Source organism: Urocampus carinirostris, chromosome 19 (assembly GCF_059441175.1).
Source record: "Urocampus carinirostris isolate Australia breed hairy pipefish chromosome 19, RoL_Ucar_1.0, whole genome shotgun sequence".
NCBI lineage: Eukaryota > Metazoa > Chordata > Actinopteri > Syngnathiformes > Syngnathidae > Urocampus > Urocampus carinirostris.
This window is the reverse complement of record NC_142367.1, coordinates 8,561,533-8,580,838: the sequence shown is the minus strand read 5'-3', so window position 1 is coordinate 8,580,838 and position 19,306 is coordinate 8,561,533. Positions and strand designations below refer to the sequence as shown.

The following is a 19,306-nucleotide window of genomic DNA, read 5'->3' as shown; positions in this document are numbered from 1 at the left end:
ATATATTGGAAAAGCAGCGCCTGCGATCCGGTGTTTGCTGGATGCGGGAAGCAAGCCGCTCACAGAATCGGAACGTGTTCCGAATGCGAAAGTGGATCTTTTGGAGCGTGAGATCATAGTGTAGTATACTGGGCGGCAGTAGCTCAGGAGGTAGAGCGATCGTTTTAGGATTAAGGGATCCCAGTTCGAATCCCGGCTTGTCCGTGTTACATGTCGAAGTGTCCTTGGGTAAGACATTGAACTCCCAATCACCCCCAATAAGCAGGTTAGCGCCTTGCATGGCTGCATAGATCACGGCCGCTATTGGGAAATGTGAAGCACAATGTAAAGCGCTTTGGGAAGTCATTGACTTGAAAAGCGCTATATAAATGCAGATCATTTCAGATCATTTCATATACGGAAAAATAGGTCGTTAGCCGGGACGGGAGAGTAGAACGTAGTCGGGGTCAAAAAACGAGTTGGTAGCCGGGACGGGAGATCAAAATGTGGTCAGGGTCAAAAAACGGGTCGTAGCGGAGACAAACGGGGAAATCAGGAACGGACAGGTGGAAAACGGGTGAAAAAATGGGACCAACGGGAGTCAGAGTCAAAAATGCTTGCCTTGTGAAAACAAAGGTTCGCTGACGGACTGACAACAGGCGAGTGAAAGGTCTGTGCTTAAGTAGGACCGGGAACCAATAAGGTAGCCAGCAACAGCCCAAACGAGTGGGCACAGGTGTATGTAATCAGTCATCATGACAGTTATAGTATTACTGTAGTAATATTTTGCAGTATTTGTATCGTACTTTGCTCTTTTCAGAATGAAAGCAAAATGATGCATTAGGTCCCAGTTTTTAAGCACTAAATTTGATATTCAGTTTTGTATTCATTTTGTAGTTTTTCATAATAGTACTTTTTTTGTAGACAAAGGGAAAATGGGGACAAAATTGGCACCCCCAATTTTTTTTTTTTGATAGTAGTACTTTATTTACTATTATTTATATGGTCATTATATTTTGGCCATTTTAGTTTGGCGGGCCAGATGAAAAAGCCTGACGGGCCACGTATGCCCACTCCTGGTGTAGGTCAATTGTAACAACAAACTGCATTCTTTGGACCCATCCAAAATGGCCGACTGTCTACATATGGTATGCGTATGACATCATACGAAAAAAAAAAGGCTAAATTCGGTGTGTATTTATTATTACTGTGTTGTCTTCACGACAACTGTTTTTGTTGATTAAATAAGTTACTGTGTTTAAGTTGAAAAATCTAGTGAAATATTACTACTTCTGGGCGATAGTACTTCCGGGTTTTCCGTGTTGTTTCATGCTCTTTGATCTAGTTGTCATCAGAAGTTACACTCAGGCTAACAAGACAAGTACATGTTCTAATCTGTTTCCATCCATGTTGAAGGATTAACAACACAATCCTATAAGTTTCTAGAAGTGTTTATATGATGTATAAACAACCACATCTTGTAGTTTTGACAGATGTTAAGTTTAAGTACTTTTTTGTGAACTTATTGCCACATGGACTCAATGCATTCTAATGTACTTTGCAGTTTTCACCATTCGGAGAAGGAATTAAAGCTACAATTACACTTCTACTCTGGTCATGTTTCTTCTTTGCTGGTTTGGCTGGGTGGAAAATACTGCCTCCTGTTTTTTCCATTTCTGGGGGTAGCAATTTTGAAAACAACATTGTTGACAGCCTTGTAACCTCAACTTAGTTGAGCAGTATTTGTTTTAGATACATCCAAGGGCGGATGCGGGTAGGATGCGGGTTGGAAGTCGTGGCGTCCCCCCCAGAACTCAATCAGCGTCACGTCGCACGCTTGAAAGCAGCCAATTGGCCGGCACCAGGCCAGCAGCTTGAGAAATGCGAGGTGACACTTCATTTTAGCGCTGACAGTCAGTCGGTCTCGCTTGCTGCTTCTCCCCAGTCGATTCTCGGCGAGGCATCGTGAAGGTTGCTCGAGATAGGCGTGCGTCCCCCCCCCCCAATTCTCCTCATCGACCTCGCTCTGCTTTGTATTCCAATTAAGCGGACGGGGAGGGGGGAGGAATTGCCGACGTCTTTTCTTGGCGTCCTTCCAGTATCTCAATCCTGCTGGTATCAATAGCATTGGTCGGCTCACTCGTCTGCCCCTCCCCGACCAAGAAGGTGTGAAAAATGGTCCGTTCTGGCGCTAGCGTCCATCAGGTGCTAATGGAGGCGTGTCGTCGCAATCACTGTAGCTCACACTTCAATATTTGCCCACCAGGAACGTAGCATTAGCTCATATTGTCTTATGTGTCCTCCATCTATCCTGGCTTCTTACGAAGCCCACCCCCCCTAACCTGACACCCTTACTCCAGCTACTGACATGTGTGTGAGCAATGGGTGGCCCGGGAATACGAGACATGTGAGGAAATCCCAAAAGCAAACTGCTTCTTTTTATCTCCTCCCGCAACACAAATGTTTGCCGGTGACCCTCGCCAGTGTTGGGTGGAGGAGGGGGTAGAAGGGTCGGAAGGGTGGAGCACCCAGCAATGGTCCGTCGGGGTCAAAGGGGCATTTGACCACCACAAGCACTGACTTGTGTCCAGTAATAGAAGTGTCGGGTTCAAAGTTAAATTAAATAAATGAACGAATCGTGTTTATTTGACATTTTACAATAGTACCAAAAAATTGGAGGGCTCTGTTTTCAGTGCAAGAAGCGATGTGGTCAGGTAGATGAACGCTAGCATCAGGGATTCTCGGTTGAGCCAGGCCTTTATGATGAAAAAATACAACAGTCACAAATTGTTTCCAACGATCTGTAGCTCTAGATCAGGGGTCTTTAATGTGGTACCTGCAGGCACCAGGGTGCCTCCCAAAGATACAGTAGCTTAGGTCGCAGCGAACCTGTTCAGAAAATAGATCACCAGGAGTCATTGAGATTTTCTAGTGAAATTATTTTTTTAGTGGTCTATTTAAGCTTATTTCCAGTAACTAATCTGATAATAACATAGTGACAACATAGTAACAGCATAGTAATAAAATGATTTTATTGTTTTAGAAATGAATGTGAATACCTGGGTGCCCTTTGCGTTAATTAGTAACAAAAAGTAGCTTTTAAAAGGTTGGAGACACCAGCCTTAGATCATCCATTTTATGGGTAATGGATCTGGCGTTGGTGAACTACAGGCTCGGCAGGGTAGACTTGTGAGAGTTTTTACATAGCCGCAGCAATAGCTCGGACCTGTGACCCCGCTTTTGCTTCCTCTCTCCATGTCAATTCTGTTCTCTTCCAAGACTTGATGAAAAGCCAAGGATCACCCTATGCTCTTGCCAATTCATCAGGGATGTTGTAAAATTAACCACCACTTGGAAATATAATCAAGCTTTGACATCTATTCCCATCAATGGCAGTGACTGAGTTCGATCATGGGTTATGGCTAAACTTTACATTAATACATTTCTTTGCAAAAAAAAATGTTGTCTGAAAATGAAAACAGTACTACATTACTTTACATTTGAGTCACAAATGAACTCAAGAATAGACTAAACTAAACCCTCTCTAATAAGGCAACCACTCTTATGGATTTGTTTCTCTTCTCTCATGTGTGTGGGTTCTGTTCTTGAGATCCAAGTCAAGTCAAGTCATGTTTTTTTGTATGGCCCCTAATCACAAATAGTATCGAAGGGCTGCACAGACCACAGATTATTGCAAACTACAAACTATTATCACACCATCCCCTGATCTAAAACCTACATGAGGGGAAGGAAAAACTCAAAACCTCAAGATGAGGTAAATGAAGAAACCTTGAGAAGGGACTGCACATGAGGTTATCCCCCTTACCAGGCGGCAGTGGATGTGGCAATAAGAAATAATACACAGATATTGCCATCATAAAACACTGGTAATTCATAAACGATAAATTATAAGTGTGTTTAAAGCCTAGATTTATACAGTTCCACTGAGGTTGCAGATCGAATTTAGGTGGGCAGAGCATTCCACAGTACAGAACCTGCTCATCCAAAGTTTTTTTTTTTACTAAATTGGGTGAAAAAATAATTAGCACAACTATTTGAGTTACGTAACTCCAACATGGTGAAATCAGTAACAAAAAAACCCCACCCCAATATTGAAATTGAGTAGCTGTGTGGTTTCTTCTTTTGATTTTGGGTTAAGTAGCCAACATGGATCGAGTCAAAAATGAACTGACCCAACATAAAACCAACTTCAGGAGGTATTGGGTTTCCTCCTACCTAATTGTTCTCCTTGAATTGTGTTTAAAAAAGTGAACTGAACGAGCTATAGCTGACAGAAACCAATTTTTTAAACTCCTGAGACCCAAAATTTTGTGATCAAATTGGGTTGAAAATTAACCAACCTAACTGTTTGACTTACTCAACCCAAACAGTTGGGGAAATAAATGATAAGAAAAATCAACCCCACATTGGAATTTGTTAATTCTTTTGATTTTGAATTATATAACTAAGATGTGTTCAGTCAAAATTAATTGACCTTACTATTTGAGGTACTGTCAATAAATGATGTGACGTTAATTTAAGAGCCTTTAAATCAAATAAATTTCAGGAAGTGTTGTGTTAGTCTTTTGTCCAACCACATTTTTTACTAAAAATGTGTCCAAAAAACACATCAAAATATTTTATAATAAATAATCAACCGACTGACAAACAAACCAATAAGTATGTTAATGCAACAACAACAACAAATAAGTGACAATAATGTAATGGCCAAATTTTAAATTTCAGGAGTTTTTGGGTTAGTTTTTCATCCAACCGTTTTTTTTTTTTTCAGTTTAAATAGAGTGCAAAAAAATTAACTGAAACGAATATTAAATAAATAACAAACCGACCAACCAACCAACAACAAAAATGTGGGACAATAGTTGAATAGCCGCTGAATCAATAGTGTTTGGATTTGTTTTTCGTCTGACTTAATTTTTCTGCTTGAACTGTGTCCAAAAAAATGAACCAGACCGACTTGAAGATTCTGCGCAGTAGCTGTTCCCAGGACCACGCTCTTTTGGACTAAGGCTTCAGATGTTGTTCTTGGGATCTGTTGAAGCCACTCTTCCAGTTTCAGGGTTACTGTTCCAAGTGCCAGCACTACTACAAGGGCCACGCTGGCCTTGACCTTCCACATCTTTTCCAGCGGTTCTTTCAACCCTTGTTTCCTCGTGTTCCTTCTTCCTGGAGTTGGCATAAGCCGGGATCGCCACATCTATTATCACCGTCCTCTACTGCTCTGTGTCCTCCACCACTATGTACGGTTGGTTAGCCAGGAGCTGCTTGTCAGTCAGGAAGCTGAAGTCCCACAGAATCCTGGTCCTGTTGTTCTCAGGGACATTCTGTGGTATGGATTTGGGTGCCTTGATAGTATACTGGTTGCAGATGTTCCTGTATAATTTCCCAGCTACTTAGTTGTGCCTCTCCCACTACGCTGATCCAGCTAGGATCTTACACCCTGCCACGATATGCTTAACTGTTTTAGGGGCATCTTTGCACAGTCTGCTGCATCTTGGGTCTGAACTACTGTGGTAAATCCTGGCCTCTATGGCCCTTGTGTTTATGGCCTGTTTTTGTGCTGTCTGACAGTCCTGTATTTTCCAGCCACTGGTAAGATTTCTTGATGTCATCCACCTCCTTTTTGAAACGATGAAAGACATTTTGGGTATTGCTTTGTGACCCAACTTTTGGGATCAATTAAATAACCCAAAAGGTTGGGTTGACCCAATTTGGGCTGTTTTTGAATCAAGCATTTGTGCGTGTGTGTGGTAGCTGGGACACGCGCTCCGACACCTCCAGCGCCCCCAGGAACCTCCTGATTCTTTCTCTTGGCGCTATCAGATCACAGAGGCTCCAAACCACCCCCCAGCTCCAACACCCCCTTGCAAATGAAAAGGAATGCGCTGATAAAAGGCCAGATCTCAAAGATGAGAGGCCAGAGGAGGACAGAGATGGTGATTCCACCACAGAGGGAGGGTAGGGTGCAAAAGGAGGGGGTGTGAGATGAGAGGTGGCCCAAGGAGTCAGTGTTGGTACTAGTGGGAGATCATAGCCTGCCCCCCTCAGCCGCGTTTGATACTGGGCTTTTGTTGCTTTTGTCGCCCGGTGTAATCCCCGCCGGATTACAAAGAGCTTCCCTTTTCATATGGGGCGGGGGGCACCCAGCAGGCAGGTGGCTGTCAAGGGGAGGGAAGAGCTCTTTTGAGAGGAGGGGGGTCCCAGTTCCTCTCACCTTCACAGGGGCTTTTTGCTGCCGGGCTGGTCAGCCGGGGGTCAACGCGGGGGCCGTTCCAACAAGGGGTGGGGCTCAACTCAGATTGACCCCCAGTTTCCTGTGGGGACGGAGGCCGTCGTCGAATTTACAAAGAGTATTTTTTTTTTTAAAAGGGATGATGTATCATAATGTCTGGAATCATCTGTTTTCTGGGGTGTGCTGTACCATATTGGACTAAACAACATGATAGGCAACACTGAGCACAACTAGAATACTTGCTACTTTATAACAATACAAACATAAATCATTCAACAACTCCTCTCAGTTTATTACAATAACATATACAGATCAATTGTGATTATTTCTTATTGTTTCTCCAACTGTTAGGAATACATTAGAATTGAAATTGTGTTTGTTAAGTCAAGTCAAGTCAAATTTATTTGTACAGCCCTTAATCACAAGATGTCTCAAAGGACTGCACTGGATTGCAATTACACCGTCCCCTGATCTTAAATCACATGCGGTCAATCATGAGCTATTGAATAGAAGTGTGTCTAAGTCTAGATTTAAAAACTTCCACTGCAGTTGCAGATCTTATCTCCGGAGGGAGAGCATTCCACAGCACCGGATCCCGGATGGAGAACGCTCTCGAGCCTGCAGACTTCTTCTTGGCTCTCGGAGTCACAAGTAGACCCTTGTGTGTTGTTATTTATAACAACGTAGATGAGACTAGATCTGGCAACCTAGGATAAAGTGGCCATAAAATACTTTAAAGGGAGAGTGTGTATTAATGAGAGCCTCCCAAAAGTAAAATCTAATCGATACAGATGTTGGTCAACTGCTCTGACAATTAAGCTGAGCTTGGACTTGTTGAGGCGGCGCAACAGAAAGTTTATGTTCCATGGACTTTTTTTCTGTGAAGAACCCACAAAGTGTTATTTGGTTAGCAATTATTTTCTGACTTTTGTTCTGTGAAAAATCCCAAAGGGTTGTTTAAATGTGGCTTTCTGGAAAACAATATTTTGTTATTTTTTTACGCACTCTTGCAATTGTCACACTTTTTCTGTTACTAACTGACCCCGGCCCCTCATCAGATAAGGGGATCGGTATCTGCTCTTCAGAGGAAAAGGTTTGGGGACCTCTGACCTAGAGGGAGCTGACATTTTTGTGGCCCATCTTGTTGCACCTTAAAAACCAAAAACCTCACGAAGCGCTGGCCAAAAAGATGAGAAGAAAAATGCTGCTGTCTGCTCACTTTAAGTCTCCATAGTGTGTTCTTCCTTCTGCTTTATAGCACTCTTTTTTGTTTGCACAACACAATACAGATGCATTGAGTGGCCAAATAACACACACTTTAACAATGAAAAAGAATATTAGGCTAGATAGGTATGATTTAGAAGGTAGTAATTAAAGATTGACCTACATTCTATGTACCAGTACATCTCAAAATAGTACAAAGACATTAGGAGAAATAGTGTGCAAAAATAAGAATAAAGAAATTAAATATGAATGTAACATTTTCCATACAAGAAGAACGTAAACAGTTTTCTTTGCTTGTTTAGTGCAAATAATTCGAAAACATGCACACTGGATCGCTTCCTTAGAGACTGAGCAAAAAAATACAATTTCCATGTTTCCCAGTTGTCTGTTTACCTAAAATAAAACATTAAGTTGACACTGTTGAAGCAAATCTAGTGAAGAAAGGCCTCAGGGCACACCTTCTCATTAAATAGTCAATAAATGGGTGGGGCCAAAGCCCTAATGACCCCCGATCTTCATTATTCACTGTATTGGGATTTCCAATATTGTTTACATAGCTCAAGGATGTTTCTTAACATGAATATGAACGATGAAATCCTGTATTTAAAAATGCCCTGCCTGAGTTGGTGCCGTGAGCTTTGGTGATGGAGCCGAGGTCATCTGATGGCCGTTGTTTTGCACAATTTTTAAAACGTTATCCTTTTATTCATTTGGCACACAAACTCTTTGCATTACATCACGTTATATATAATTCCGGATAGCGATTTAGAGAAGCTTGTGTTGTCACAAAGATCGTAATTAGTTCCTCAGCCTGCATCGGAGAGCCATCAGGATGGTCAATATGATGATTAAAAGCCATGGAGAAGGAATTCAATCTATTCAAGAGTTGGCTAAAATGTGCATGGATCCTTTCAAAAGCTAATCCGGTAAGATGGACTGCAAACAACAGTTGCTTTAAAGAGAAAACACTGTGGAATCTGTTGTCGTATTTGAAAAGTAAATTTGCCAACATCACTTGGTGGCAAGTCAGCTTACAAATCTGCATGTAGTGGAACTAGATTTGTTTATAATTAATTGTGCCCGAATGCAAATTTATTACCATCATCATATAAACACGACAAAAAAGCAAATATTCTAAATTTTGTCTTTAACTATGCATCAGTCCCATTGAAAGGGTTTACTTTGCATCAAAGCGACAAGAATTTTTGAAAACAACATCTAAAGAAACAATAAAATCTAGTACTGAATTTCCCTTCAGGGATGAACAAAGTATCTATCTATCTATCTATCTATCTATCTATCTATATGTATTTTCCGAAATTATATGACGCAGCACCCAACCTGGAGGACAATCATCTGGTAAGAACATTTTGTTTTCAAAGGTGTACTATATTATCAGCATCATATGGACAAAGAAACAAATGCAATACATTCTGTCTTTCACTATAGGTTAAATCGTTTACTTTGCATTAAAGCAAGCGGCATTTTTAAAATAATCTCCCGAATACTTTTTTTACAATTCACTTGAACGCAGCATTCCCAACAACATGAAAGCTAGATCGCATGGTAAAATTAAATTGCAACATTTTAAACGTCGTTTCTGTTTTTTTAACGAGAATAACTCAACTAATTAAAACTACTGTTACTTCAATTGGATTAAATACAAAACTACAAAGCCTACGGTGCGAATAATGCGTAAATTCACTAACAGAACCTACACGCAGCAACGATTGTTAGTTTGTTTAGTAAAAAAAATGACAAACGAACTATTCAAAAAATATCAGTTTTTAAACGTATGTATTTATTTATGGATGCGTTTTAATCGATTTCGGACCAAATACTATCAGGTTGACAACTAGCATCACATAGTTAGCAGACCAGCTTTCACCTCACTTCCGGCTTCTTGTTTACGACGTGAACTCTCAAAATGGCGTTCGACTTGAAGGCACCTTCTGGAGCAAATGCAAGCCTATTTAGGTTCGATATTTAACACAATATCATAATATATAAAATTAACTTATGAGGTGTTTATGCATTTGAATATTGTGTTGTGACGTTAACTTTAGTTTTGTCAAATGTATTTAAGACGTCTAATGGTGTATTCTTCATATTTACATATTAACAATTAATCGAATATACTACAAATATGAAATAAAATTATAGAAAAAAACAAATGACCTTTCTGGTACTGTTCCCTATTATTTTATATCCAGGTGAGTGTTAGTTGTTCAATTACATACAATTTAAGTCAAAATACATTATTGAAAAATGTATAAAGGTGTACGAATATTTATGAGTTTTGTGTCTATATATATACACACTCCTGTCAAAAGCTACCAGTAGCTTTGCTTTTTGAAAATTTTATGTTCACATACAGCGTCACGGCGGATGAGTGGTTAGCGTGTCCGCGGCACCGTTCTGAGGTCATGGGATCAAATCGAGCTACCATCCTTCCTGTGCGGAGTTTGCATGTTCTCCCTGTGCTTGTGTGTGTTTCCTCCGGGCGCTCCAGTTTCCGCATTCTAAAAACTTGTCAGGTTAATTGGCCGGTCCAAATTCTCCCTAATTGTGAAGTGGGTTGTTTGTCCCTGTGAGCCCGGTGACTGGCTGGGATCTAGTTTAGCTCGTCCCCTGCCAACTGCCCGAAGATAGCAGCGATGGGGTCCAGCACCCCTGCGACCCTACTGAGGATAAGCGGTGCAGATAATGGATATTCACATACAGGTAATGATTAATGGATCGATATTATTTTATCATTAACATTTTTCTTCAAAACATTGTATTTGGATAGGAAAGGATGGTCAGGAGCCTAATTAGGGAATAAAGCTGAATGATTTATTCTTAAAATTGTTTTATTTTTGAGGTTTTATTGTAGTAGTTGGATATATTGTACAATACTGTAATATTGTACATGAAATATATTAACAGTTTAATTTTTTTTCTTCCCTGTGTTTGTTTATGAAGTAACTCTTGCAGGCTGGTGACGCTGCAACTTGACTTCCTGTAAAAGATGTTGTCGGCACGGACGGAAAAACCGCAAGAAGTCAACATCGCGTGTGCGCATCCGCACAACTGTTGCAGAGTTGTGTTTCAAAGCACAGGTGGATTTTGTTCCTGGGTCCACACTGTGACAGGGACAAGAAGTAAAAACTGCTGGTAAACTCTGTCACACTTCTGGACGTCAGGAATGGGGAGTGGGAGCATCCCTAATGACATAAGAAGGCTACTGGACGGTAATTTTTTTTTCAACATATCTTTAATGGTCAGTGTACTCCAGGGGTCGTGAACCTTTTTGACTCAAAGATATAGCCATACCATATATTTTAAGACAGATTTCAACAATGCAGCCAAACTCGCTCTCCAGACGAAATATACTTTTTCAGCGCATTTTGTTTCACTGTGTGACGTCAGATTATTTGATACAATTCATGAAATAAGAATAATGCTTGAGCCTGGCCCGTATCAACAATTATAAACGTGTCAGCCTCCCACAATTACTTACGATCGTTGAGGCTCAATTTGACCTTCATTTTCTTCATAAATAATGATTTCAAAACAAGGTGCAAGCAGAGTTCTTTTGTAAAAATGTCACAAAATACTGCAAACGAATATACTGATGTATTTCCTTTGGTGGAGATGGCGCTCGGCATACAAATAGGGGCAAACAGAAGTGCACTGTGTACATAGCTCTGCCCACCCCTACTGCCCACCCAATCAAATTGCTCTGTGTGCTTGCCTGGCGTTTCTGTTTGTTTTTCCGTGGGTTTTTGTCAATAAGTGTCTCAACTCAGGACCTTAATTGTCTAATGAGCTTAAAAGGATTCTTAAGCGTATACAGCCAAAACCGGCTCTGTTGGTGTGGCACTTTGACTGTAAACTGTAGTTATGAGTACAGTATGCTCTTTATATACTGGACCGACCCATGCCAATTGTTAGCGCTATATCAGCTATAAGCTATAAACAATAGGTTTCCGACCCCCTGGTCTAATGTATAGATCAGGGTTGGACAAACTTTAGGAGTTGCGGGCAGGGTTGGGTAGGGCTACTTTAACTGGATTACTTTCAATTACTTTTGGATTACTCCAATACCAAATATGCTAATAAAAGACAAAAGAAACTAAATATGAATACAATTATGACTCACAACACGTGGTAAGCTTTCTCTCCTAGCTTTGTTCTCTTTGATCTCCGGCAAAACTAACATAAAATGCGACAGAAAAACAATGGAAATAAATCCAAACCGCTTGCCAACATCATTTTTGCCGTTCCATGTATTCCGTTACTCCCCAAGCCTGCACAAAATTTAGTAATTTTATTCAAATAAAATTACTAAATGCCAAAAATTCAGAAGTGCCAAACCAGGATTTATTCGATACAAAGTATCAAATTCAATACCTTGCCAATACAAGCGGATGAAGCGCCAGCTTTTCTCATGCATTCATGAAAAAAATATATTTGCAGACATCTAAACGTACATGTTCTATTTCATTTGATTGTTATTTATAGATAGACTGTTTCCATAAATGTACACACTGCATAAATCCAATTAATACATTATGTCCCTTTTTAGGCATTACATTTGAAAATATGCATTGTAAACTCAAAATGCATTAGGCCTAGCTCAGAAGTGTTTGTTTTGCATGAGATTCACTACATTTCTTGATAAATAAAATGAATTCAGGAATAAAAAATGCAGAATAGTATGTATTGTCATGGATAACAAGGGGGTGTACAATTTTTACAATGAGATTTGACGTGGAACTCTACATTAGGAAAAATTAAGTTAATTGCTATTATGAATGACAGCTAATTATTACGGGTAATGCTTGTAGATTGGCCTAAAATGTATGTGTTTTAGAAAATGGTGCAATGACATTAGCAGCAACATTGTGCGAAAGTAAGAACACATAAAACAGTGTACATTTTTCTATTCATAGTTGATATATATCTATAGCATCTATATTTCTCTCTCACTTTCTCACTCTCTATGTATCTATGTATGTATCTATGTATGTACTTTATGTATCTACTGTATCTATCGTACCTATCTATCTATCTTTGACAAGTATGAAAAAATGTGTAATGAAAAATCGTTTTGATGGGGGTAAGGCGGATCCATTTGGAGGGACACTGGGGACCTAAACCATATGTTTTATTAGTAGTACTTTTGTTGGGCAGGCCATATAGAAAAGGCTGAATGTAGCCCACAGGCTGTAGTTTGCCCACCACTTGTATAGTAGATCGAAAGCAATTTAGGCATTCTCATGCATCTGAATTTGAATATATCAAGATATGAGTCGGTTTGAGAGGAAGTGAAACCAGATGAGTTATCTGGGCTGAACAGTGGCTGCCACACCATTTTGGACGGGACTAAGCCATCACCCTCTTGATAATTCTTCACACAAATAAGTACGTACTTTCATTTAGGAAAAAAGAGTCTTCTTCCAAATATGAAGACAATAATTTTCCTCTTGTTACTTTCCAATGAATTCAAGGTCGATTGAGTAGCTGTGGTTTTCACATGTTTTTGTGGTCTGTGCTCAGACTGCGAACTGTTTGTGTCAGAGATCCTCCAAGACGAGGAGCTGAGTCCAAATGCTTCGGAAACCCGCAAAGTCCTACTGAATAATCTTAGGGTGGTGCATGCAAGGTAAGATTGACATCATCAGTGTTGACCTTAATTTTTTTGAATGAAGCGCTGACGCGTCGGTGTAATTTCATGGCCCAATTATCTAATGTTTGTTGCTAATACTGAACAAGAACTCTAATTGCCGCGCTAATTGCACACTTTGCTACATTCAGATGTGCTCATTGATTTCAATGGCTTGTTGCTTATTGCGGTTATCACTTTTAAGAAGTCTCACGCAAGAGAACGTTTTTCTTACCATTTTCTGTTAATGTGATTCGATTCGTGGACCAAATAGTCTGGAAAAAAAATAAAGGAATTGTTAGGAACTACTGCCTTTGTGGTCTTTAGTTCAACACTTCTGTGTGTATTATATGGCAACTCCTTCATGGTGTCATAAACGTATTTAATTGATTTAAAACAAGCAAATGTTCAGTCCTGAATGTGTTCGTTGCAGAGTCTGATAATTCAGGCATCATCCACACGTTTTCAACTCTTTCCTTCTCTCGCCACTCATGTAAGCCACTTGGCTTCATGCTAGGACTCGCTGCTAGCCGCTATTGTTATTATTATCTTCTTCTTGTATATAATGTTCGCTCCCGGAATCTTTTACTCGCATTTTTCGTGGCTTCTCCCTTGACCCGCTTAAGTTAGCTACTTTCACCAGCTCTGACCAACTCCAGCTATTCACTCTTTTCAGCCGTTCCAGTTGTATCCTGGTGGCTTGGCTTTTTTGTTGTCGCTGTCAATGAGTAACAGTAGCTTTCTTGTCCTGTTGGTGGCTATCCTTTGGCCAGCTGTTGTCTGTCTTTTTTAAATGCACACGCTTCAACTCCATTCTAAGCGGCAGCAATTTCTAGTAGTGAATTTTTACACTCTAAAATTTACTTGAGATTTTGTTTTTCTATCCCCCCCAGATACCCCCAGGAATTCCCCTTCACTTGTGAGTATCATTCCTGTCAAATTTGAGACCTTTTTTCCCTGAATAAATATATGAAGTTTTTACAGTGTTACCTCTTTATACAAGCACCTCCTTAACACGAGAAGTTTTTTTTCCCAACAAAACTATTGAAGCAAAATCCAGTCCACAATCAATCCCCAGTGTTCATTTTACCTCTGAAAAGTGATGGGTCCGGGGACTCGCATGCTCAAAAATCTATGGGTCCCAACAGAGATCTATGGGTCCCCAAAATTTTGTGTTATCGAGGTTGAAATTGTAAATCGGCGACAAATATATAATATAAAACTATATATTCATTCAGTTTTAATCATCACAGTTTATTGGTAATACAAATCAGATTTTTCAGTTCACAAGAGTATTTTACATTACACAAAATAATATTGCTGAAATAATTATATTAATCTATATTCTTTTTTTAATTTTCTTTCGTCGAATCGTTCGCTTCAACACACTAGTTTTCCTTGCCTCCGCGATCTTCCGAAGAATTTCTCCGCGTTTTTTTCATGCCGGAATTATTGCCGTTGTTATCACTTTCTGCATTATGTTTCGACTTATTACTGACACTGAATAAATTACCAATTTTGTGTTGATTTTCACCTAATAATAAGGCATACTCATACCTGTCAAACTCCACGGCTACATGCCCTTACAAAACACAAAATAATATTACACCATATTTTTTGTTTTAAAACGTGTTTATTTCTGTAGTTTAACATGTTATATTGTACATGTGTTTCCTTATATCATATATATTGTTAATAAACATTTTGTTGCGAGACACTGAGTTGCTCAGGGCGGCAGTAGCTCAGGAGGTAGAGCGCTCGTCTTGGGATCAAGGGATCCCGGCTCGTCGGTGTTACATGTCGAAGTGTCCTTGGGTAAGACACTGAATCCCTAATACCCCCAATAACCACCACAACAATGACGTAATCTCGAAGCAACGAGATCTCATTTTCCGAGATCGGTGTGCAGACGAAAACTCGAACTGCGAGACTTAAACAACAATGGCGGATCTGCCTGTCGAAAATTTTGGAGTGCGGTAAATCTTTGTTAAAAAAATGTAATCGGGTAAAAATGACAATTTTGTGTCAAAAAAGTTGCGTCCCGGGGACGCAGGTTGATTTGACACAATGCGTCCCCAGCAAAAATGATGCGTCTAGGCTGCAGGGACATGGGCAAACGAGAACACTCAATCCCTAAGGCTACCACTAGAGACACCTCATAACTCGTGACTTCTGACCGCCAACATCAGGTCGTCCACTTTGCGCATGCAAACTACGACTGGCAAAAAAAAAAGTGCTGTAAAAAGTGTACCGTAAGTGCTTATGTAACAACAACAATTTTATCGATCTTAAAGCTGTAAACCTCCGCCGATTGCTCACCTTTTTAATGATTGCAAATCCTTATTAAAGCAACAGTCAACCTTAAAAAAGCACAACAAGGCACTTTTTTACTCACAGCAAGACAAGCTATATGGAATACTGTGACGATATTAGCAATCTATCTACGATGACGTTGTCATCTGCTAACAGTGACGCAGAAGATCCGGATTAGAGCCGAAATGGACAAGACGAGATCAGTCTCAATTATTTATTTTTTTCCGTAAAAATCTTTTTATACAGCATACACAATTTGAAATGATAAAAAAAACAGATAAACTACAGTGAAAATGTATGTGATCTCCATGACTGCTTCTTGCTACTGGCACCCCCCACCCCCCTGTACGGCACGCGGATTCATTTGTTTCCCTGCTAATAATAAACTCACATTTTAAACTCTTGACTTGAGATCTCTAATGCCGATTGGCCAATTCATATCATAGCAACTTTCATACACTACTGTGACCGGACACCTGCTCTGCGTTCTTCTGCATCTCACTGAGAAGAGTTTGTGTCCTGCTCATTTTGTCTTGTTGCCTAAATGATGCATCTCTCCTTCCCTCTCTCTCTCTTTCTCTCGCTCTCTCCTACGTCTGCTCTTAGTTGGCAAGGCCAGAAATACCAAAAACATCGACAAATTTAAAAATAAAGTACTGTGTTTCATTTTGTTTTTTTCTCTCTCTATGTCGGTAAGTCACAAAGTGTTTTTTAATGAAGCCTTGTCCCCCCAAAAAACTTTGATTAATTTGAAATACTTTCTACCTTTAAAATCAAACAGTTTTTTATTTGTTCTCTGTCTCTATTGTCTTATGTGAATTTCCCTCCGGGATGAATAAAGTATCTATCTATCTATCAGTCTCTCTGTCTGTAGTCGATAAGTCGGCTAGTTTGCTCTAATAAAGGCTTCTATTGTACTGCAAGGATTTTCACTTTTCGCGAGTGGTTCGACCCCGTTAACCTCAGAACCTGACAAATATCTGTATTTAATATTGGAATAATTAGCTCATTAGAGGAGCAAGTCCAGCTCCAAGCTCAATCCTGGAACGTATTAGGCCCATAAGAAGAGGTACCACTGTAATTGAATAATTTTAGAAAAATATCAACCAGAATTTGTATCTGTACTCATATTCAAAGGCAGTTAATACTTTTCTCCACTCTTGCTGCCATGTTGACCGTCTTGTTGCCCCCTGTTTAGCTAAAGCAAAGAAGGATGTGGGTTCAGACGAAAACCAAAGCTCCAGTCTGGGTCGCTCTGCGCTGTCCGACGATGCTTCTGACTACCAGGAAGACGGCACCACCGAGTGTAAGTGCCCGCCATCTCGCTCTTGTGTTGACGGTGCGACGTAATTAAAGAAAGAGTTATGGATTATTTCCTGCCCAGCCGCACTTTTAACACCCTCTCAGATGGCCTCTTGCCTCCACGGGAAGCCAGCATTGTTGTCCTAATTTGAGAAAACTGATCACGCCATACTGCCGTGACATCACCGGCCCCTCCTCCCCCTAAAGCTTTCTGATGCTATTATTGGCCAGTGAGCATATGGGCTTCTGTGCTGTCTCGCAGGGTGGATTGGTGAGCGAAAGCTCCCCCTAGTGGCTGTGGTGCGCTCTTTCGACTAACGAAGAGATTGATTGAACCCCGGCTGTCCTCTATTCTTTCATGAGCGGGTTTGAAATCCAACACTGTACCTGGGGGGCCATGTGTGTCATGTCCCTCTCTGGCTTTATCAATCTTTCCCTCCATCTTAGCCCCCCTTTTTTGTACTCCCGAGCGGCAGCACCAGCTAATCGCCCTTGACATGCCGCAGGTGGGCATTATTGACTCGGGCGACCATTTCTTTTATTTTATTTATTTTTGTAGAGTGAGCACATGTAGGCAATTCCGTGCGTACGGCGGACAAAAATGTTTATGGCGGTTTTAACGCGACGCTTGTTGAGGCCAGCTGGTCGTCGTCAAAAAAGGCTGCAGCAGATGGCGGGACCATCATCATTGTTTTTTTGTTGGTTCTTTTTTTCCGGAACTTTATTTCAAATTCTTGGCATACGGCTGGCCGTTCGCTTTTTAGCATCGGCTTTCAACTGTGACATTGATAATGGAAATGAGATTTTCTTTTAATTTTTTGATCGTGATTCAACAGCCGATTTTTTTAAGGTCCTTCTCCCATGTTTTTTTTTCTTTTTTCATTTAAAAAAATGTGTTGTAATACCAACAAATTATTTTTCCTGACTTATGGCTATTGTCATACTAAAATTATGCAAGTATAGCAGATTGACGCAAGTATTTCTATTACTTCTTATTACAGATACCTCTCTAAATCTTATTTTTATAGGCAATATTTCTTCAACTAATCCGATGAATTTAAATGCTAAATTTCCCCCGTCAAAACTATTATACACATTGAAAAAATAAAATAAAATGATGTGAGATTTCTCTAAAAGAAAAATCATCGACATTTGCTTGTGTGTTTTTTTTCCATTCTATATGCTCAGATATACACAAGTTTTCGTTAGTATTAGTTATGACAGTAATTTTGCCCTGATTTCCAGACTCCCAAAAAACCCAAATTGGCCAGAAAATTGAAAGAACTCCTTTATAATCCGATACGCCTTATATACAGGAAAATATGGTAGATAAAATTGGAAATGCATAGTTAGAATAGATCTATAATATGTAAGGTAACTGTAATGCCTTTGAGAAACGTATAGTGTGATCTTCGAGTGCCCTCCTGTGGATAGCATTCTGGTTGCAAATCCCCCAAGTATGACACATATTGTAATTACTTGTATGAGGATTTCTGTACCTGGTAATGAGTGTCTTGTATATGAATAGTTAGCAAGATACCGGCACATTTTTGTACTTTGTTTTTAGTTTCGTTTTTTTAATTTTATGGCAAACTTTTAAGGAAATAAATCTGGTTATCCGGGACGTTGTTTACTAGCTGTCTACCTGGCAAAATGTGGATAGAGTGAGGACAGCACAATAACCATTTTTGAATGAATTAATCCTTTTTAGTGGTGCAACAAATATCAAGGATTATTTTATGTTGCATGAAAAAAGTTTCAAATGTTATTGTTTATTTTTTATTCAACCCTAGCACTTACTGTGATTTTAATTTATTGCGACTTAAGTCTTCATTGACTTGAAAAGAGCTACATAAATGCAGACCATTTCCATTTATAGTCCAATGAGCCTTATATGCGAAAAAAAAATGTTTTACAATAGACTTATTTTCGGGTGGGGGGCCTTATAATCCGGTGCAATTTATCGTGTAAAAAAATTGGTAATGCTTAAACATTTTATACTAAAAAATATGTGTGTTCAGAACTAAATTATTTCACTAATGTAATTAATGTAAATGCTATTTTATGCCTGTCTAAATTAGGTCAGGCATCATTCTTGAAGAAAAGAAAAATTAGAAAAAAAACAAGATGAGATTTGTTTAAAAATGCCATTAAATATGTCTGTCAACAAAACACTTTTTTTCCCTGCTCCTTGGCCCACAAGTGTTTTGTTTTTTTCAAACGCCCATTTTATCTCGAATCTGCGCCAGTGTGCAAGGCCGTTGTCAGCGCTAAATGTGAGCGATAGCCAATCAGGCGCTTGATGTGCAATTTGGGCCGAATCAAGCGGCGTCCGATCGGCGTAAACATTTTAGCGGCGGCATTAACAAGCGTCAACCTTTGCTTCCCGGAGTGCTGCTTCGCCTCAGGCGCTCCCGGCGTGGTCCTTTCTCATGATGGCGTTAGCGTAGTGAATGGCTTGTGTCCTCAGCCCAAAGGGCGTGCAGAGTTCAAAGTTCAACCTGTGTTCACTTTCCTGCAAGGGGGGGCGCTTAATGGAAATCTGTGACATCATATGTCAGGCGCTGCTCATTTAAATTCCCAGG

General features: G+C 39.9%; 1 protein-coding gene across 6 annotated transcripts in view; it reads left to right on the top strand.

The window, feature by feature from the left end:
• Positions 1–8,256: 8,256 nt before the first annotated feature.
• Positions 8,257–19,306, top strand: part of skap1 (src kinase associated phosphoprotein 1) — a 69,479-nt gene continuing 58,429 nt past the window's right edge. For 3 of the 6 annotated variants that reach the window (XM_088323024.1, XM_088323025.1, XM_088323020.1), the window contains exons 1-5: positions 8,996–9,433; positions 10,421–10,689; positions 13,001–13,106; positions 14,000–14,025; positions 16,618–16,725. In XM_088323024.1, the coding sequence (XP_088179150.1) occupies positions 10,644–10,689; positions 13,001–13,106; positions 14,000–14,025; positions 16,618–16,725 (286 nt within the window). In that variant the 5' untranslated portion in view covers positions 8,996–9,433; positions 10,421–10,643. Of the gene's footprint in view, positions 8,383–8,995; positions 9,434–9,486; positions 10,181–10,420; positions 10,690–13,000; positions 13,107–13,999; positions 14,026–16,617; positions 16,726–19,306 lie in introns of those variants that run through there. The other 3 variants (XM_088323022.1, XM_088323023.1, XM_088323021.1) reach the window with 3 other exon arrangements.